We start from the raw sequence: 23016 nt of genomic DNA, 5'->3' as shown, positions 1-23016 counted from the left end.
TCAAAGTTTATATAAACAAAATAACCATTCTAACCGAAACAAGTTTATATTTTATGAGATAAATAACCCTATTGTTTACGTTTTATAAGGTCAATGACACTTTTGTTTACATTTAAACAAGTTCACAATTGTTGTTTAAAACTGGGGTCATCGACTCTTTTGTTTACATTTTATTTTATTCGGTCAATGGGAGCTTTGTTTACATTTTTGAGGTCAATAAGCCGTTAATTGAAAACTTTCATCTCTTTACGAAATTTGATATGGGTTATTGCCTAAGGAAATAATGCAATATTCAAATAAATAGTTTTGATTCAAATCACATCACTTCGCGGCGTAAGGGTTACCTAGCACTTGCTAGGAACGGTGTCTGCTTCTCTTATATGGAACCAGCTGTCCGCCAGCTATTGTTGAAGTCATTTTGTGACTTTCAATTCGCATCACCTCACGGCGTGAGCGACACACGATCACTGACCAGGCACGGTGCCTGCTTTTCTCATATAGAGCCAGCTAGCCGCCAGCTATTGTTGAAGTCATTTTGTGACTTTCAATTCACATCACTTGTCGGCGTGAGCGTCGCAAAAGCACTGGCCAAGCACGTTGCCTGCTTTTCTTATATAGAACCAGTTGAAGTCAACTTGTGACTTTCAATTCTCATCACCTCATGGCCAGAGCGTCACACAAGCACTGGCCAGGCACGTTGGCTGCTTTTCTTATATAGAGCCAGCTGGCCGTCAGCTACCGTTGAAGTCGATTTGAGACTTTCAAATCACATCACTGGTCGGCCTGAGCGTCACAGGAGCACTGGCCAGGCACGTTGCCTGCTTTTTTTTATAAAAAAAGCCAAAATCTTTACTTACCCTTTTCTAATGTACACAATTTGCTTTTATTGCTTTCAATGTATTAATAAAAAGTGATATTATTTGTATTTTTAAATTTTTATTTGTAATATTTTTATTTTTTGTTTTTATTGTTTTGCTTACAAGAATTTTATATGCACTGGATCTCGATACATTTAATTGTTAGTTTTTGGTTATATGCTATAAATATTTGTTTTGTTTTTTTTTGTGTCAAATAAAAGGTTTATAAGCAAATAATTGTGGATATTAAATAAAATATATAAAATATGTTTAAAAATAATATTAGTTTTTGAAATTTCTTTAAGGTGTAGACTACAATAAGAGTTGGGTGATGGAAGGCAGTCGAAATTAATTTACAAAATACTTGCATTGACAAAAGAAAATATATGTATTAAATAAAAAAATAATAATAAATTAAAACAATATTTTTGTATGACTTTGTCGGCACTGTACAAACATAAGAAAATTGTTTTACAATATTTACTACATGTCTGGTATGTATGTATGTATATATGCTATATATTAACGTTTGTTTACTTACACTTTGCTATGACTAATGTGTTATTAGTGAGTTTGTACAACAATTTAAGGCAATTTATATGAATGTATGTATTATCTTTAATTCTATATGCATGCATATGAGCTAAGGTATTTATGTATGTGCTTATGTCACTATGTATGTATATATGTAAATTTTTATTACTTATACTAATGAGTTTTAATTTATTTATTTTTTTTGTTACCAAATAATTTATTTATTATTTTAATATAATATTAAACACAGGTTTTACATTTATGCATGTGTTTGTATGTATATGTTTATTGACTGAATTCTATCTTGATATAAGTAAAATAAATCTTGTTGATACATACATATGTATGTATAATTATAAGCATTGTATAAAGTTGAAAAAAATATATCGTAATTACATTTAAAATACATATATGTAAATAATATATAATTGTTTACAAAACACAATTTTGATAATTCTGCGAATATATATTTATATGTATTTAATTGATAATATTAATGATAATAATGCACAGCTGATTATTATCAACAGAATAATGACAGGCATGTTTCTATGTATATGTATATATAATATATAAAAGGGATTAACATAAAAATTTATATTTAACATGACTTTGTACATATGTATACGGCTTAATTCAACATATAATGTCATTGCACTACAAAATATTGCAAATATAGTAAAAAGTTTTTTATATGTATAAGTACATATATTTATTTATTTTAATACATAATGTTTTCCACATGTGCACAGTTTTAATATCTCTTTTATTTTATTTAAATAATGATTTTCTATTGTGGTTTCTAAGTTACTTAGGCATATTTTCACTTCTTTGTTTTGTTTTCTATTTACATAATTATTTAGTACTACAAATTGTAAATGTTTTTGTTTCAGTTAGTTTCTAGACATTAGGTACTTTCAGTTAATTATTAGATTTATTTTTCACAATTCTATATACTAATTTTGCTTTATAAACAATTTACATGCAAGTGGATGTGTTTTGGTTTGGGCAATATTTACTCAAGCTGTTGCGGTTGTCGTTTTTTATTTTATTAGAAAAAAGTGTTTCTATATTTTTAAATAAAATAAAAATATGTATAATTTTTAATAAAAAAAAACAATTATTTATACATACTTTGAAATAAAAAAAATATTTATGTATGTATTAAAAAAAATATTGGATATTATCATCAGAAACTAATCGTTTACAAACAAAATGTTCGAATTTAAAAGTTTTGGATTCGGAATAACTAGAGAGATACTCGACCATTCCTTCCACGGGGCATTTCAACACCCTGCAATGCCCGAAAACAGGAAAAGACCCACAACCGGTAATGGAATAACGGAAATCCACTCCCGGCCCAAAGCCAAACCGGAAGTTACAAACCGGAAACGGAAGTTATCGACCGGAAGTGGTTTATTTAACCGGAAGTTGGACAGGATGTACTCGGGGGGGAGTTAAATAACTGCGTTCAGTGACCCAGTGACCGGAAATTGATGTAATCATTGTTTAATTTTCTGGCGCAAATACCGGAAATATAGTATCGCCATTGTATTTCCGGCCAAATAACCAACTTCCAGTCGAGGACTTCCGTTTCCGGTTTGAAACTTACGGTTTAGTTTCGGACCGGAGGTGGAGTACCGTTGTTCCATTTTCGGTCGTGGGTCTTTTCCTGTTTCCGGGCACTGCATATGGCTGCATCCGTGTTCCCAATTTCGCCCCTTTGTGTATACTGCAAATTCGTGCATCCTGCCGCCGCTGCAGAAAAATTGCATTCAATTTGGTGCCAAAATCTCAGATTTCTACCAGGCGACCAGGAGCATGTAGCAAGCAGCCGCCGAATACAAAAATGCTCATAACTTCTAAACTACTGGTCGTAGAGAAAAAATAAAAATGCAGAAATTTGCAGAATCGCATGGGGCATATTTTTATTAAAGGAAAACTAAATTTGGATTCACCCAGAAATTTAGAGAATTAAAATTGTGTTCCAAATCGCCGGTTTTTGAGGAGAAAATCGTCAAAATGATTCTTTCTCTTAAGTTAGGGTGTTGAAATGCGGTGTGGAAGGTTTTCAGAGTATCTCTCTACTTATTGCCAGTCCAAAACTTTTTAATTTGAGCTTTTTGTCCATAAAAATTGTGCTCCTCGGTTTGCTTCATTTCATTTAAAACATTCAACCAAATTCTTCAATTTGACAGATCAGTCCTTCATTTGGGAAGCTGAGTATATCTGGAGTAATAATAAAGGCTCGATTTTTTTTTACAGAAAATCTCGTAAAAAATAAAATTTTTAATATTAAAAAATTCTTAACCATACATTTTTATACTTTATTTTGGTATGTGGGTTTATTGTTTAATAAAAAAATTATTATTTATAAAATATTTGAAAATAAGAGACATACATATTTACATCTATCATACATATAAAACGACAATAACAACAAATTGAGTAAATACTGCATTTTATAATGATTTGAGTTCCACAAATCAATAACAATCTGTATAATAATTTTAAGAAATTCAGAAAAACATAACCTCACATTATTCAGTTTAAATCTTCTACTTCTTTACTGGCGTAGACACCGCTTACGTGGTTATAGCCGCAAACGAATTCCGTTTAAATATCAACAATTATTTGCACTTCTCCTTACATAATTCAATTGAATTAAATTACTTTTGATTTTTATTACTAAAAAATATTCATTGCGCTCATGATGTGATGTTTTAGCATTATAAATTAAATCTTTAGTCAGTCACGAATATTAAAAAAATAAATTCTTTAAATAAAAATGAAATTGATATGCAATTTACAATAATTTTATTCTTATAAAATATAAATATACATAATGGAAGGTTTCAATCTGAATTTCGAATAAATTGTCTACTGCCGAAGTTCCTTTAGTACTCCAAAGACACTATCTGCTTAAATAAAAAATTTCTTTAATGTACCAAAAATGATAGTTCAAAAATGTTTATAAAAATATTCATAACAATGCCTAAGAACTGAGAGCCTGCTAAGTTATTGTTGACTCTCTTAGCTCTCAATTATCAAGGGGGTATTCTTGTCTAGAAATAAAAAAAAAAGGATTTTTTTATACTTTCAAAGTTAAACTATTGAAGAATATGCTACAAGAGAATTTTTTTTAAATTGAAATTGTTTTTGGATGTATAGGTACTTTGCTGACTCGGCGAAACGCGTATTTTACTGCCTTTAACAAAACCACACCCACGATTTCTCAGATTCTACTGCACCGATTAAACTGAAATTTATGGAGAGTCTTCTTAATAGACTTTTCTATGTCTGGTTCCGTCCATGTACTCAAATTTAAATAAATATTTAAATATTTTTGAAAAATTCGAAAATTTTTTAAAATTTGAATTTTTGAAAATTTGATTTTTTAAAAATTTAAATTTTTGAGAAATTCGAAAATTTTTTAAAATTTGAGTTTTTGAAAAATTAAATTTTTGAAAAATTCGAAAACTTTTGAAAATTTAAATTTTTGAAAAATTCGAACATTTTTTTAAATTTGAATTTTTGGAAGATTTGAATTTTTGAAAAATTCGCAAACTTTTGAAAAATTTGAATTTTTGTAAATTTTTTGATTTGAATTTCTGAAAAATTTTGAACTGGTACACAAATTGTTTTTTTGTTCAGACAGTCGCCATTTTGTGAAAAAAGATTTCTAATTTTTTCATTGTTCCAGATACTCATATTGCGATTATTATTCAATATACATAATTATTTTTTCTACTTTAGTTTGCTAGAATGAAATCTAGGATTTGGTCACGTGCCAAGTTTTTGGAACAATTTATCAGCTGTTTATTTTAATTTTTACATTTTTTCTTCATTTTTGTGTCACATTCTGCTAATTTTTGAAATTTTTCATTTTTTTTTAGTTTTTCTGCATTCCTTTAAAGTTAAAAATTTGAATAGAAATATATTTAGTAAAAAATTTGAATTGCTTTCTTTTGGAACACTTTAAAATTCTCTAAAATTCATGCCTCTAGACTAGAATACCCCACTAAAGAAAAATCCAGAAAAAGCTACATATTTTTTCACGTTCTCGCAAATATTCACTGAAACTTTCTTGCTCTTCATCTGCATAAAATTTTTGATTTCATAATTAATGTAATTAAAATACTATAATAAAATATTAATTTAAACAAAATACATGCATAAAATATAATTTTTAAAATAAAATTTATTACATAAAATATTGCATATTTTTTGATTGCATTAAGAAAATTCTCATTTACTCCTTCTTTGATTGCATTAATTTCTCTTGATTCTTGACTCAAAAGAAACAATAACAATCGCCAAATTGTTCAAGTGACGGCACAACACGGACAGCATGTGTGTTAGAGCGAGATAGAGCTAGTTCGAGAGAATGACACATTTTGTAGCTGCAGACCAGCTACACGCTACTCTTATATTTCGGGGCATCAACTGTTAACTCACCTAAATGGCGGTGAGTTACAGAGATCTCGTGCTAAATAATTTACAAAAAACGACAAAAGTCGACACGAATGCATAGCATGCTCGTTTATCAAATCGTAGTCAGACAGTTATGTGCGTTTAACATAAAAGTGTCTAAGAAATTATTTGAAATTATTCAACAAAGGATGCGCTTACATAATATGAACTTAGCTTGCTCACTGTAAACAAGCCACCACTTGGCTTGCTGTAGCATTTACACACACAAATACATATTTAGTTGCATGCATTTACTTACAGTTTATATGCATATGTATATGTTTACATACGTTTACATCAAAATTTTTATATAATTTTTTTTATAAATATTTTTTTTTTTTATATATAAATGTATTAAATAATGACATAACAACTAAAATCACCTGCGCCGCACTCAGTAACTGATTTTCTTGCGCAGCTTCAGTTTTGTCTCGCGCTCGCGCTCGACCGCCAACACCGCCGCTGCGGCATAGCGCGCGCCACTGCCGCGTTGCATATACAAACCATGCGCTGTGTTGGCCGCCGTCGGTGTCGGTATGCCCGATGTGGAAGTCGACGACGCCGACGAAGCAGTGGATGACTCGAGCATGGTGTTGTTGGTGGTAGTTGGCGCCGGCGCTGCGTTGGTTAAGTGATGGCGCGTGCGATAGCCGCCAACATGTGACACCGCGCGATTGCTGCCGCCAGCAATTAACTCAGAGCCAGCAGCAACACTACCACCGCCGGCGCAACCACTTAGCTGATTGTTGTTATTGTTGTTGTTGGCGTTATTGCTCCCACTTGCACATGTGTTGCCGCTGTTACTCTGCATTGTCGCATTGCCATTGCTGCCAGCTGTTTTGCGCAGCAGCTTCGTGTTGTACTCATCGCATTTGTCCTTTTCGAGGCGCGTGCTGCTCAGTGAACGTTTGTTGCGTTTCGTGATGCCCGTCGGGATGCCAGTGGGTGAGGCGCGCGCAGCAGCTGTTGTTGTTGTTGAGTTGGCGGCGGCTGCTGATGTGTTGACCGCATCGTAACTGCCGCCGCCGCGCCCGCTGCCAGCGCCGCAATTGTTGTTGCTACTCAGCCGGTTTGTATCTAGAGGCGGTGTGGAACGCAAATTTTCATTTATTTGTACATTAATATTGTTATTATTATTATTGTTGTTGTTGTTGCTATTATTATTATTATTAATATAGTTGATATTATGCTTATTGGCATTACTGCCGTGACTATGATGGTGATGATGTCGCTGATAATAAATATGCGATTTTGGCAGCGAAGTCGACTGTGTCACTTTATTGTGCGCAAAGGCACTGACGCCGCTCGCATCGCCGCCCTGCAATGGATTCGAATTTAGATCAAGTGTTGCCGAAACGGAACGCGCGCCACCCACACCACCACCACCACTACAACCTGTGCCACCAGCGCCGCCGCCGCCAGCGTCCAGTGGCGTAGAAGCCGCCGTAGTCGTTGCGCTCGAAATGGTCGGTATTGCGGACGCGTCGCGGTAGTAACGCGCTGTTACAGTTGTGCAAGGTGGCTCCACAGTCGCGCCAATCGCCGCAGCGCCCGCGCGATTATAGCGTATACGCGAGCGCCCACGCAATGTCATGTGATGGTGTGGCGCGCGTGAGGCGCCGCCGCGCGTTGGTGGTATAGTAGCACATGAGCCTATACCGCTGCTGCTATTGCTGGCTGTCGTTGTCGTCGGCGCGCCGCTCGCATCGATGAGCGCCGCGTTTGCGCGCACCACCGGTATTTTGCTCTCATTCATGCCGGCTGTCGCGACGTTCGATGTTGAACTAATCAAAGTGTTGTTGTACGTTTTCGTTTGCTTATTGAGACTGCTCAGCGTAGGCGCGGTGACATCGTGATGATGGTGGTGGTGATGATGATGCGGCAGCGCACAGCCGCTGCTAGTCGTCGCCGTTGTGTTGTTGTTGTTTGCGGCTACATTTCCAATTGCGCTGTTGCTATTGTTATTGCTCAGCTGTTGCTGTTGTTGTTGCAGTTGTTGTGTTTCCGCTTTGCGTAAGTGCATAAAACCCATTCTGTTTATTATTACAAGGTGTTTTTCGGTTAAGGGAGTCGGGATGAATTTGTTTCGCCGGTGCGTTTTCAATTAGTAGTGGAACAGGAGTGTTTAAAGCAGCCCCAGAAATACCGTAGAATATTTATATTAATATGTTTATATATATGCGCAGACATTGTAGTAGTTTGCGCAGTGGAAGTGAAAGAGAGAGAAAAAGTAGAAGAAGAATATCTTTGGATTAATTCATCTTTCATATACGATGGTCTTTTTTACTAGTCTAATTTTAAAACAGTGTTGCATTTTTGTACTTTTAAGCCGCAGAGGACTTATGTAAAGCATTGTAAATGATTCTGAGATTAAAAAAAAAAAATTAAAAAAAAAAATAATTTTACGATTTTGGCATATTTTTTAAAAATTAAATAGTTAGAAATTTTAAATATATTGACTATTCTGCTTCCTAAGCTCAGTTGAAGAAAAATAAATGATTTGCTTCCTACTTTTAGTGGCCGGCTTAGCTAATCAGGCATAACATACTTTTCTTTTTATTTAATAATAAACTTTTAAACATTTTTTTAACAAAAAATAAAAATTTTTACCAACTAAGCCCGATTTTGACTAAGTCTGAATTTATGATAAAAATTGGTAATTAATTTGCGTCTAATTGTAGGCATTTTTTTAAATTTTTTCAACCTTTAAAGCATTTCTTTTGTCTAATACTTAAAAAAAATAAATTTTTACCAACGAAAGCCGATTTTTTGTAAGGCCGTGTATATAATAAATAGCAAATACTAATTTGCGCCTAATTGTAGGCAATTCAGTATTTTTAATCGACATTTTAAAGCATACTGTTTTTTATATTTTACTATCACCTCCTTTTTCATGACAATTTTCAGTTTTTTTTTTTTAATTTTTTTTCTTGAATTTTTTTTTTTTAATATTTAATATTTGACACTCACAATTAAATGTTAAATATTTTTATTAAATCGAAAATATTTTTGATTATATTTATCTTTCAATACTCTTTTTATTAAGAAAGTAACTTTTAACTAACCAATACCGGTTTTTAGTACGTCTGTGTATATTGTAAATACGGGTAATTGATATGCGCCTAAATGTAGGCAACTTTTTCTATCTATATTCAAGTTATTAAGGAGTTCCGGGTTTCAAAAGATCGATTTTTTTATTAACTTATTAAATTTTACAACACCTTTAGAATATTGTCTCTCAAGTTGATACTTTCGGAGATACAGCCTTGAGAACTTGTGCGCTTGAGGCTACCTAGGCTAAGTGTGTCATCTTTAAACGCTTTTTTTCTCGAAACTGTGTTTTTGAAGTCGATTGGCAAGATTTCTCGGGAATCACTCAACCGATTTTCATGAAATTTTACATAGGTCTGAGATACAATTTTTAGACTTGACCGAATGATTTTTTTCGATCACGACTATTTGATTTTTTTTTTTATTTTAATTTTTTTATAAAATGTCTGCCAAAAATCCACTTTTCAGTTTTTTTCCTTCTTCCAAGTTCTATGTTAAGGTTTTAACTAAAAACACGTATTTTTTACTTTAGATGTTGCTGTAAGGAAATATCCTGCCAATGCGCGCGCATCTTTTTTCTGAGGGGTCACCGGAAATGGCGTCTCAATGGCCGTTTTTTAAATTTTTTTTTTTAATTTCAGAATTTCTTTGTTAATAGCGTATTTTTGTAACCATAAAAAATTCGAATAAAATATTTCATTTTATATATGAAAAAAAAGTTTGAACAATGGCTGTTTTTCACCCGAGGAAACCCATGTAACCCTTTAAAACATTTCTTGAATAGTTAATCCCTCCTAAATGTAGGCAAAGTTTTATATTCTTATTAAGGGTGTATTCTAGGCTACAAATAAATTTTTTTTTTTCTAAATTTTAACTTTTCAAAAATATTTCTACAAGAGAATATATAAAAATTCAAAATAATTTCGGAGATACATGAAGGTATTTTGCAGAACCGGTATCTAAACTGGTTAGGTCGGAACTAATACAAAAGAAGACTTTACACGAAACTGTAAATGCGAAGCTCGAAGCTTTCTTTTTCAAAACTGTACCCATCGATTTCTCAGGTTCTACTGCACCGATTTGAAATTTTTATAGAGTATTCTTAATGAACTTGTCTATGTCTGAAATTCTCCAAAATTTAAATTTTTCCTATGTAACTCTTTAAATTTAAATTTTTAATATTTAAAAAAATCAGTCAAAGAAAGTGGGACAAAAATTGTTAGTTTTTTTTTGTTCAAGCAGTCGCCATTAGAACCAGACAGTGGGACATTATTCTAGGTTAATATTTTTCTTGGCTTCAGATTGCTTGGAATGCCGAAATAACGCCTATTTTTTGAGACCCGTCACTTCATCAGCTTCTAATTTTAGAAATTTTTAAAATTTTATACTTTTTTAAATATTACTAAATTTTTTATTAAATATTCCGTATAAATAGCTCCTGAAAAAAGTACAGTAAAGTAAAAAAATAAAGAATAATAGAAGATCAAGCCTCTGGACTAGAACACACTCTCTTAAGCTTCTTAAAGCCTGTCTTTAAATTTTTGCGAAAATATAAAATTTAACCTAATAATTATTATTTTCGATAGCTTTCGTAAGCTATAAATGCTAGTAATTTGCCAATAATACTTTTTCCGATTTTTTTATATTTATTATTTAAAAGAATTTTTTTTTAATTTAATAGACTAAAAACTTTATTTTTGAAGAACATGTTTTTTTTTGAATTTTTTGTCGATTTAAGCTGCCATGTTTTAGTTTTTGAATTCATTACTTTATGTTTTATATTTTATAAATTTTCATATTTTCTAATATGTAAATATTTTATATATTTTTACATTTAGTAAATAATTTTTTTTGCATTTATTAATCTTTCTATTTCTTTAATAAAAATGCAACACTGTTTCAAATATTTTCATACATAAAAATAAAGAGCCCTCAATAGCAAAAATTCAATGGGTTGTTGTTTCATTGCTGAAATGCCAAAAGCCGTAAGCCGCAGGAAAACGGGACGGGAGCTTGGTAGGTGTGAAAGAAGAGCGAAAGGTCTAGCAGAATTAGCACAAACTACTTACAAAAAATAACAATCAAATAAAAATCAATGCACGCAGACGAAATAACCATATATACAAATGTTGAATATAAAAAATCAAAACGTACCAAATGCTTCAAAGAGGGGAAATAAGGAATTTATTTACAAAACAAAGTTACAGAAAACAGCGATGCCATACAAACTCAAATGCAAAAGGACGATTAGAAAAACGTTTGCCAAAAAGTATGTAATGCCGAAAAAGTGTTTGCATGAACAAAACAAAAACAAATTCATAATTTGGTTGCGGTAAATCGATTTGGTGTTTATTAATAATATATAATTGGTTTGGTTTTTATTTGATTTTATAAAAGTATTAATTAATTCATGCAAATAACGCTTATGTAATTGTAAAATATTAATTTTATTAATTTTTAATGCTAATGCTTAGCTGCATACAATATTTAGCTAAAAACTATATTTTTTAACTTTAAGTAAATTTTCAAATCGTTTTTTTTTTAATAAACAAAGAACCTGTCAATAATATAAGGCATTAAAAATATAACTGTATATAATTTAATTACTATAACTATTGATATGTAAATATTTTGGGAAAAAAGCTATACTAGCTATAAAGCTATACTAGGCCGCATAACGCGTCGCTTTTATGGAAATCTTATTCTGGAAAACTTTTGAATATCGGAACTTTATATAAAAAATGTCAACTTTTTTTTAAAACTTAAATGAAAATAAAAAAATAACAAATTAATTTAATTAAAAAATAAAATTAATTTAATTAAAAAATAATAATTAAAGTTTTTTAAATAAAAAAGTAATTTTTTAAATATCGGAACTGGCGGTATTCAGTTAGGTATTATTGTTTCTGGAAATTTTCATAATTTTTAGTACTTTTTTATACACAAAATGTCAAAATTTATTTATATCTTAGATGGAACTAAAAAAATAATAATAAATTTAATTTAAAAAAATAAAAATGTATGGTATTTTTTTTAAATCTTAAATGACATAAAAAGAAAATGAATAATTAATTTAATTAAAAAATTAATAATTAATTTAATAAAAAAAATAATAATTTATGGTAATTTTTTAACTAAGAAATGTTCATGTTTTTAAAACAATGTTATACTAAAAAATTAAAAATTAATTTAATTAAAAAAAATTTATAATTTTTGGTATTTTTTGAAGTACAATGCGTTTTTTTTTATTTCAGACGGAATAAAAAAATATAAATTATTAATAAAAAAAAATTAAAAATTTAAAAATAATAATTCAAAAAATTAAATTTATCAAAAACAATTACTAATTTTAAATAAAAAATGCCAATTTTTTCTTTTTTTTTAATTTTAGACGGAATAAAAAGAATAATAATCAATTATATTGAAAAACTTATTAATTTAAAATAAAAAAAATTTAGACAGAATAAAAAAAAAATAATAAATAAATTTGTTAAAAAAAATTTTAATTTTGAATTAATATTTTAATTACTTCTTTTTTTTAATTTTAAACATTTTTTTATCAAAGAAAAACAAATTATCTTAAACGGAATAAAAGTAAGTAATAATTTTATTAGAAAAAAAAAATTAATTTTATTACAAAAAAATAATAATTTATATAATTTTTTATTAATTTTAAATTAATTATTTATTTTTTAAATTAATTGATTTTTTTTTTTTAATTAATTATTTTTTTAGAACCGTTTAAGATAATTCTTTTTATAAGAATTGTCAAAACTATAACTAACTCATCTTGTCTCCAATTAAATAATAAATAACTAAACAAAATGGACCTAAAAACATGCATTTTTTTTTTACTTTAAAAAACAACAATTTATTAAAAAAACAATTTATTAAAAAAAAAATAATATAATTTTTTTTTGTGTACAAATAAAACTCTGGACTTTTGTCTGGGCTCATTCGGAAATTATTATTTTTTATACATACATATTGTTATAAGCGATATTTTTTATTGCTATCGAAAAGGTAAACATTTTTTTATACTGTTAAATTCTTTTTGTAACCATTTTTTCTTTAGCCACATTCTTGTAATACCAATTTGGCGTCCTAAACTGCGTGACGAACGGTTTTCACGATTAGACAAATGCTTGTTATTACTAATTTTCTCAATTACCGTTATAGGCATACTTAACTTGCTTGATTTGGCGCGCACTTGCTTGTGATTATTATTTGAATTTTGCATAGACTTGATTGCATAATATTTTTGCTTGTTCAATGCGGCCTTCAATTCAGCGCGGTGGCATTGCTCCATTATTCTTAAAAATTAAACCGGCCGTTAGAATACGTAATAGGCTTAAAAATTAAGATATAAACGCGATAATAAGGAAACTATATAGGCGGCTGTTATAATAACATATTTGTATTTGTTGTGGGCGTGGCTAGTTGTACGTTTTTGGTCGGTTTTGGTATATGGTTTATGTATTTTTGCTGAATTAAAATTTTCTTTTGGAAAAATTTTATTTTTTTTATAAATATTTGGTTTTAATAATTCTGAAAGCGAAAGTTGTTTGGCCTCAAATTGATTTTCTACAGCATTTTGTGTATGACTGACTTAAAAAAATGCAATTTTAATAAAAATTAAACAAATTTATAATAAATTTTTATAATAAAAGTTAAGCATATTTATAATAAAAAATCATTAAAAAATATAGTTACATATGTACATATTATAAAGTATGCATTTATTTATATACAGTTTGCATTATTTGTAAAAAATCAACTTATTATTTATTACTATGGAATAATTGTTTAAATATTGTAACTTATGTAGCTTGGCTTTTTTTAGACTGCCTTATTAGTATTGGAGCGTGACTATAGTAGAGTGTTTTTTATTTTTATTAATAATTGTATTTCACCTAATATTAATATGTTATTTTAAAAATAATTATTTAGTTTAAAGTTGAGGAAAGCACTGCATATAATTATTTGGTTTTGTATTAAAATTAAAAAACTACTTTGGGGAAGAACAGAAATCGGAAATATGATTGCACAGTTACGCTACGAAAACACAAAAACATTTATTAAAATATCGACACATTGTTTTGCATATCAAAGGCACAAAATATAAAATTTGAATATAAAAAAAAAATTTTTTTTCATAAAAAATAAAAAATTTGTTTTTAGGTATATATAAAATTTTTTTAATTTTTTTTTGTTCATAAAAAATAATAAATATTATATTTCATTTTTTTATATATAAAAATATAATATATGTATTGCTTTACAAGGAAAATAAAATTATTTTTTTTAATATTTTTTTTTTCATATATACAATTACTGCCATTTAAATAGAATCAAAAGCACAAAATATAAAATTATAATATAAAAAAAATATATTTTTTGGCAATCAACAGTTGAAACAGTATTAAAAATTTTATTTTTTTATAAAAAATAAAATATATTGAAGCTAAACTTTTTCGTATAAATAAATTATTGGTTTAATTTAATTTTAGTTTTTTTTAATAAAAAATATTGTTATTAATTTTTTTTATATAAAAAATAAAATATATGCATGGCTTTACAAGCAAAGAACAAGAAAAAGAGAAAATTTCGCTAACTGACACTAAAAAAATAATAAGATAACTATTTTTTTATTTATTTCTTTTCCAAATAAAAATATTAATTTTTTCAAAATATACAGTTACTGACATTTAAATAGAAACAAAGGGAGAATTAATAAAATTTGAATATATTGTAATAAAATATTTTTTTTGGCGATAAACAGTTAAAACAGTTTTTAAAAATTGTATTTTTTATATGTATATAAATAATATATATTATTGTAGCTAAATTTGTTTGTATATTTAAATATTGTTTTTATTTATTTTTTTTTATGGAAAATAAAAAATATTGTATTTAATTTTTTTTAATATTTTTATATAAAAAATAATTTATATGTATGTTTTACTTTTAAAAGAAAATTTCACTAACTGAAACCAAGCAAAAAAAATAATAAGTTAACTATATTTTGTTATTAAAATTTTTTGCAACAGAAAATGTTAAATTTTTCAAAGCAAACAGTTACTGATAATAAAATAGAATCAAATATGTAGTAGCTGGTTCCGAAATAATTAACAATATTTATTATTTGTTCAACAGATTTCCGATATGTTTGGCCTATAATCGATTTCTACAATATTCATCTTTGAAGACAGCATGATGGCAGCTCTATTACATTTTACTGCTATCTTTGTGTTCAAATTAAGGGGTTACATGGGTTTAGGGCTTTCAAAAGAACGATTTTTTTTATTAATTAAAAACTTAAATTATTAAGATTAAATTCTATAAGATCTCTAGAATATTGTCCTAAATTTTCCAGTTGATACGAGTAATAGTTTCGGAGATACAACCTTGATAACATGTACGCTCGAGGCTACCTAGGCTAAGTGCGCCGTCTTTAAACGCGTTTTTCTCGAAAGTGTGTTTTTGAAGTCGGCTGGCAAGATTTTTTGAGAACTATTCAAGCGATCTTCACACAGGTCTTTGAGATAGAATTCTTAAAGACTTGGACGAAAGATTTTCTTTTTCGATTACAACTATTTAGAACAAATTTTCATTGAAATTTTCATTATTTTGTAAAAATGTCTGCCAAAAATCCAATTTTCCTTCGTTTTAAGTTAAGGTTTTAACTAAAACACGTATTTTTTTTTAGATGATCCTGTAAGGAGTTATCCTGCCAACGCTGGCGCATTTTTTTCCGAGGGGTCACCGGAAATGGCGTCTCAATGGCCGAGTTTAAAATATTTTTTTTTCCAAAAATTTCAGAATTTCTTTGTTAATAATGTATGTTTGTAACAATAAAAAGTTCTAATAAAATATTTAATTTTTTATATGAAAAAAATTATTGAAAAAAGGCTGGTTTTTACCCGAGGAAACCCATGTAACCCCTTAAATACTATTTGTTGAAGAAATGGGTCGAGGAACATGACACAGTTGCAGAGCATAAACTCATACAAAATTTGCAAAAGAAACAATTATACCCAAAGGGTAATTATAACGGTCTATTATTTACCAGTTTTGGTTCCATGATTATATTTTATTGTCAACTGAAGTACCTGACAGTTCTAAAAGTTATTTGGTGATAAATATTAAATTTATATTAATTTTATTTTGCTTTTGAAATATTTTAAAACAAATTTTATTAACCTTCAAAAAATTACTGTTTTCTCCTAAGAACTCTGGTAACGCTTTTTTGTTTTTGCAAATCGTTGTGAGAAAATATTGATTCCATTTTATTGTCAGTAACTGTATGAATTTTTAAAAACTGCATTTATTTTTATAAAATAAAGCTGCCATTGCAATTATATATATTTTTTTTATATATTATATATTATTTTTATATATTGTCAATATTTCTTTAAAAGCATGCCATTAAATTTTTTACTGTGTAAAAATAACATTCACAATTTTAATAAATTGTACAAATATTTAAAAATTTCGTACATTTTTAAAACTAAAAAAACACTGGCTCGCATAACTGTTTTAAAATGTGTTTTTTAAAAACACGAGAAAACAAAAAATTTTAAACAATTACAGTTATTGTTTTTGTTATAGAAAGTATTAATAAAAAAATAAGTATTTACATTACAAAACAATGTCGAATGAGCGTTACATACAACAACAAGGCGGGCAAAAGCGCGCATCTGCAGGAAAATTGGAATTCTGCGTTATTCGCGCTGGGAAATTAACAGGGTAGCGGTGCGTTATTATGTTGCATTGTGTTGGCAAGTGGTGATTTGCAAGGTACGCATTAATACCGCTTTCTTTTAAAGTTATTTTAATGAATTTTAGTTTATAATTATTGTATGTGTTTTTTTGTTTTGTGTAATTTTTGTTTTTGTTTGTTTGGTGGCTGTTTGGTTAGCGTTGTTTGTTTGTTTGTTGTTTGGTTTGCTTATTGTTGTTGCACATAATTTGTAACGGCACTTTATACATGCACTTACCTCTTGCTATAAATGGCCAGACTGCGCGCACGCGTCGTCACGCTGCCACCGCCACCGGGTAGTGTAGTTGCCGACGTTGTCGTTGTTGTCGTTACAGCAGTGCCACCTTCACCACGTGTGCACGGTGCACCAGTTCCGGTTGTTACCGTTGTCGTGTGTGTTGCTGTTGTTAGAAGGTTAATGAGGTTATTATTAGTGCGTGTGTTATTATATTGATTGTGGTTAATGTTATTATTGTGGTTGTGGTTGTTAGTGTTTGTGTTGGTGTAATGTGTATTAAATACGAAACGATTATTACAATTGTAAAGATTTTTGTTGTTCAGCGCCGCCGTTGCTGCGAGCATTGCCTCATGCGCCACCGCTGCCGCTGTAGCTGCTGCCGACGCCGCTGCTGCCGTTGCAGCGGCCATACTTTGACAATCTGCCTGTCGCAATGCATGTGGCAGCGCCATTTCTCCTGTGCCAGCAGTTCCATGTACACTCGGCATTATGTTGGCAATATTGTTGCGGAAGGGTTGCGAGCGGGCGCGCATATGGCGTTCCAAATCAACAGAGCTGTTGTAGAGGTAAGAAAAGATATATTGTTATTCTATGGATCATATAATTTAAATTCGGAATATGAGAAATAAGATCTTAGCTTCAAAATTTCAAAACTGCCATATGAAAATCAAAAGTTTCTCTTAATGACTTTATTTAGATCTCTCAGTTTGTATGGTAGCTACAGGCTATAGTCGTCCGATCTCGACAATTTTTTCTGAGATTGTACCGTTGCCTAGGTCAATAATCTGTTCCTGATTTCACGAAGATCTGTCGTCAAATACAAAAGTTTTCCATACAAGAAGTTAATTTTGATCTGTCAGTTTGTATGGCAGCTATATGCTATAGTGGTCGAATCTGAACAATTTCTTCCGAGATTGTACAGTTGCCTTGGGTAATAGCCCACACCAAATTTTGTGAAGAAATCTTGTCAAATAAAATTATTTTCCATACAAGAAGTTAATTTTGATCGGTCAGTTTGTATGGGAGCTATATGCTATAGTGGTCGGATCTGAACAATTTCTTCCGAGATTGTACAGTTGCCTTGGGTAATAGCCCACACCAAATTTTGTGAAGAAATCTTGTCAAATAAAAATATTTTCCATGCAAGGACTTAATTTTGATTGATTAGTTTATATGGCAGCTATATGATATAGTGTTTCGTGATCGCGTTATACAAAAAAAGCAAACAGACGGTTATCGCTAAAACGACTCAGCTCGTCATGTCGATAATGTATACATAAAAGCATTTTATAGGGTCCCCAAAGTTTACTTCTGGGCGTTAGAAACTTCGTGGCAAACTTAATATACCCTCTTCAAGATACAAAAATTTAACTTACTATGCATTGGCGTTGGTGTTGTTGCCACGTGAATTATGCTGCGTTGTCAACTGCTGTTGTAATATCGTTGGTGCCGCCTGCTGTGACAGCTGTTGCACTGTTGTAGGCTGGTGTGTTTGTTGTTGATGTTGGCGACGCAATGCTTTGATTTGATTTAATTTATCGCCTTGCGTCTGTGAGTTTTGCTTATCAATTGCGGCCTGCGTCATTTTCACTGTCGATGCGATTGTCGGACGCTGCGCTGCCTCCAAACCAATGCAGGGTTTCTTCAGTTTCTTTTCGGCATAGAGCGGCTCAGCGCCGCCAGCGGGTGAGACACGCGTAACAGCCTCGCTTACAGCGATGGGTGGTGTGCGTCGTACTGGTGGTGTTGGCGGTTTTATACTGTCTACCAGCGAATTTACCGCCGCCGCGGAGGCCAGTGTGGTGCCAACATGTATCGTTGGTGATTTGCGTCGCCTGGTTGATGCTATATAAGTGGCATTGGAATTATCGGTAGTGTCTTCATCATCGCCATTCTCCTCTGTGATAGTGGTGTCTTCATCACTGACGCTGCTCACATTCGCATTGCGACTATCGGCCTTGGCTTTATCCTTGGAACGGCGATTATGCGTCGTAACCGTTGGTGTAGTCGTTGTTGTATTGTTCGTAACGGTATTGGCGGTAATTGGTGAACGTGCACGCGTTGTTACACCCGTTTTGATGTTGCCATTGGTGGATATCTCTTCGCTATCATGCAGGTGCATTGTATCCACCTTTTGTGATATACCTTTGACGCAATTTTCTTTGGTCTGTGTCAGCTGTGGCACACCACCGGTCGATAAGACTTGTTTCAGCGCAATGCTGTAAATGCCATACTTGTGTATGGGACACTGCGAACCAGAACGTTTTCGCATGCGCTCACCTTCGGCCCAAAGCCATGCTTGTTTGCTATCGAAGGGAGAGATAGAGAGTAGTGAGGTTATTAAAATATGAAGAATATATTATTTATACTTACTCTTCCATCCATTGTTGTTGGTGGCCAATAACTGAGCCTGGCCGACACAGTCGTAACCAGGCGATAGCTTCCAGCGCTGTAAAGTTATAATGCTTCATGATGTAGGCGCCGATAAGGCTGCCAGTGCGACCAAGACCAGCTGAAAATATAAATAATATTTTATTTCAGTTTATGACTGTGTCCAGATATCTGGAAATACAGCAAATTGAGGCAGCCTTTAAACAGCTTAACCTATCAGGCCCGGCAAAAAAATGTTAGATATCGATTTTATAGCAGATCGGTTAGCAGAGTACACATTGAAAATTGGCGAAGTAAGTAAGGAGAAGCAGAGGGAGAGGAAGACCTCGACTCCGTTAGAAAGACCAGGTGGAGAAAGAGCTGCTTCCGCTTGGAATCTCCAATTGGCGCCACATTGCCAAAAGAAGAAACGACTGGCGTCCTATTGTTAACTCGGTTATAACCACGTAAGCGGTGTCTACTATCAGTAAAGAAGAAGAGTTTCTTCAAGAAATGGTTGCTTATTGATACAACATAGCTTGAATCTGGCGACTAAAGCACTAAAATTATGCAACGTCGGCAGTCTGTTCTTGTTTTTGTTGTAGCGGAAGAAACTTTCGGGTTGCCAGTCCTTGACAGAACCGACTATTATAGGAACGGTCGGTGGAACGGTCCTGTTTTTCATCGGCAGTTCAGAATTTTCTACTTTTTAGTGGGTAAATATTAATTTTTCCCTAGTAATTCCCTAGTTTCAACACTCACCTTTGCAATGCACAGCTATAGCACCCTTTGTATTCTCGCATATGGTGAGGAATTTCTTCAGTATCAAATCACTCGGCGTGCTGCCATCGATGAAGAACAGATCCTTATGATCGAATCCGGCATTTTCGAAGCTCGACGCATGATAAACCTTCGCATTCAAACGTATCACAGTGGTTACATTGTTCTCATGGAAATATTCAAAATAACGTTCGGGCGAATGACATGGATAACCGTTCGGCAGTGTTTTCGACTTCTGATGCGGCCCACAAAAGGCAATAAACTTTTGCGGCACAATCCAATTGAAATCGCCATTCTCTACACGCTCGAAATATTCATATTCCTCCGCATCGAAATCGTCGAAGCTGAAGAAGCCAGCTTTGAGCGATTTGTAAACAGCATTCAAGCAATCAATTAGCGAAATCTTATAACCGCTTGGCCCAAAAGAGGCATCACAGAAACGTGTGTAGGCGGGTATATCGCCAGCGACTAGCGGCCGATAGGCATCCATCGGTAATTTGTTTAGGTAGATGATCTGCAAGTGAACAACAATTAAACTCCAATACTTAAGTACCTTATATATATGTATGTACATATATATAGTAGTTATATAGAAAATGTGGCTTGCTTGCAACTTACCGAGTACGAGCCAATCAAATAGGCGGCATTTAGACGCTTCGACGCATTGAGCGTTGTGTAGTGTATTATTTTCTTGTTGGCATGACATTTTGCGGTCAATTTGGAATTTAATTTTTGGCAGTATCTATATAGCATGCAAATATTGAGTGGTCCAAAATCATTGTAAAAATTCTCATAAATATATTCTTCATCTATGCTGAAGTAGTGTGTATTGGGTGTGCTCTGTGGTTTGATATTCTTCTTGAATGTGACAAAATACAAGCGATCTGCAGAGAGTTCAAAGAAACAAGCACAATTTTATTCATAAATTATATATTTATTGAAATAGTTTTTATAACACGATAATATCAATAATAATTTATCACGAAAAATTCTATAAAATAATAATTTGACCTCTAGACGTATAAGAGCTGAAAGGAACGACGCTAAAATGACAAATGGAGTCTGTAGAGGTACTTCCCGAGGTGGAGTGCTATCTTTGCTTCTATGCACATTTCTGGTGAATAAACTGATAAGAAACTTGGAAGACAAAGCTTCTAAAATAGTAACATATGCGGATGACATTGCCATCTTAATAACGGGAGGGTGCCTACAGACCATTAGCAGTATTATGATCACCACTCTCAATACAGTCCAGAACTGGGCATCGCAAGCGGGTCTGGGGTTGAATCCGGAGACCCGGATCTGTTGGTTTTCACAAGAAAACACAAAACTTCTCTATGGAAGTTCCAGTCTATAAATGGGACACAAGTTAGACCAATTCTGTTCCACGGTGCAGTAATATGGTGGACAGATGGACGGAAATCCACCTACCGGAAGCCGGTGGAAAGGGTTCAGAGGCTCGTTGTACTGTGCATAACGGGAGCTTTAAGAACAACTAAATCGGCGGCTCTTGAACTGACACTAAACCGGTCGGACAACTACTGGCTGCAGGAGAATTTACATTTAGAACCTTTGGGCATAACTCGGTGGGTAATGTGGGTTGGACAAACACAGACTACGTGATCCCACTTTTCAACTGGGAAAATAAATAAAAAGAAACATATAAAAAGATGACTGGCGTAAAGGTATGTTAACTATGCGCAACACTCTACACATTTATACGTATGGCTCGAAAATGGACGATGGACGATGGAATTGGAATAAACTGTCCAGAGTTACGCATAAGGCAACCTTTTAAGTTGTTGGACCACTGCGGTATGTTTCAAGTTGAGGTCTTTGCTATTGCGAAAGCCACGGAGCTGGCCTCTAATGCACCTGCAGCCAGTTCCAGAGTCAACATCTACGTAGACTACCGAGCAGCAATCCAGTAACGTCGTATCGCATATCGGCCTATCATATCGGAAGTGTTTTGAGAAGCAACGAAATAGTGATCCGAAAACGTGATTATCATTGGGAAACCCATGCATTGTCTATCTCGACGATCTCGATAAAATCATGGTGAAGAAACTAAAAACCCGATGGAACGAGCTATATGAAAAACTTTGAATTCGATGCAAGAGTTATCAAAACGTTTTCTACCCCTGCTTTAAAACTTCAAGAGGAACTCCTTGACGCCATGGTAAGTACATGCAGCACTTGGAAAATCCAAAGAAGATTAAACGACACGAGTCTGAAATCATGCAGACCCCAAAAAAGCATTTTTGCACTGCGAAAATGAGGTCTAAATGGCCAAGGTGGCCTAAAAACCACGAGATGTGGATCTCTGAAAAATGGGAGAATGCTATATTTTCGGATGAATGCAAAATTAGTCTTATGGGAGACAATTATGGGATAATTAGGTAAGACGGAGAAATGGAAAAGGCTTTTGTGATGAATATTTGTTGAGCATTGTAAAGCCTTCTCCACACTTAATGATATGTGGAACGGTCACAAGGCAAAAAGTTGGGTCTTTTATAATCCTCGAAGGTTTTGTGAATATTCAACAGTATAAAAAAGTTATTTTGAAGGAGTTGTTCCCACAATATAGCAGTTATCGGCAGCCAAATCGGATGCTTTGTAAGATGCACCCACGTTTTCGAAGACTTGTGATGAACTTAGAGCTTTCAAATAATTTTGAATGATCTTTGCATTGTGTTTGATATTTCTGAAAACTAAATTTTAGGATGAAATGGGAATAACGTGCTTGGATTCCGCGACAAACAACCCCGTCCTGAATATTATCGAAAAGGTGTAGGCAGTGCTAATACCCAACGTCAGGGAAACAGAACCGAAAACCCTAATTGACTTAAGAAAACTCATTGAGAACGTGTGAAGGAATAACATTAGCCCAGAATACCTGAAAACTTCGTACTTTTCGACTCCAATGTGCAGATAATTTCACGTTTTGGACC

At 32.2% G+C, this 23016-nt stretch overlaps 1 protein-coding gene across 5 annotated transcripts in view; it reads right to left on the bottom strand.

The window, feature by feature from the left end:
- Positions 1–1584: 1584 nt before the first annotated feature.
- LOC105227806 (probable serine/threonine-protein kinase DDB_G0282963) overlaps positions 1585–23016 on the bottom strand; it is a 97545-nt gene continuing 76113 nt past the window's right edge. For 4 of the 5 annotated variants that reach the window (XM_049446770.1, XM_049446768.1, XM_049446769.1 and 1 more), the window contains 6 exons: positions 20684–20949; positions 20048–20579; positions 19289–19427; positions 18292–19221; positions 16916–17470; positions 1585–7897 (listed from right to left, as the gene is read on the bottom strand). In XM_049446770.1, the coding sequence (XP_049302727.1) occupies positions 6259–7897; positions 16916–17470; positions 18292–19221; positions 19289–19427; positions 20048–20579; positions 20684–20949 (4061 nt within the window). In that variant the 3' untranslated portion in view covers positions 1585–6258. The remainder of the gene's footprint in view (positions 7898–16915; positions 17471–18291; positions 19222–19288; positions 19428–20047; positions 20580–20683; positions 20950–23016) is intronic. The other variant, XM_049446773.1, reaches the window with a different exon arrangement.

Source organism: Bactrocera dorsalis, chromosome 1 (genome assembly GCF_023373825.1).
Source record: "Bactrocera dorsalis isolate Fly_Bdor chromosome 1, ASM2337382v1, whole genome shotgun sequence".
NCBI lineage: Eukaryota > Metazoa > Arthropoda > Insecta > Diptera > Tephritidae > Bactrocera > Bactrocera dorsalis.
The sequence above is the reverse complement of the archived record's forward strand: the minus strand, read 5'-3'. Positions and strand labels throughout refer to the sequence as shown.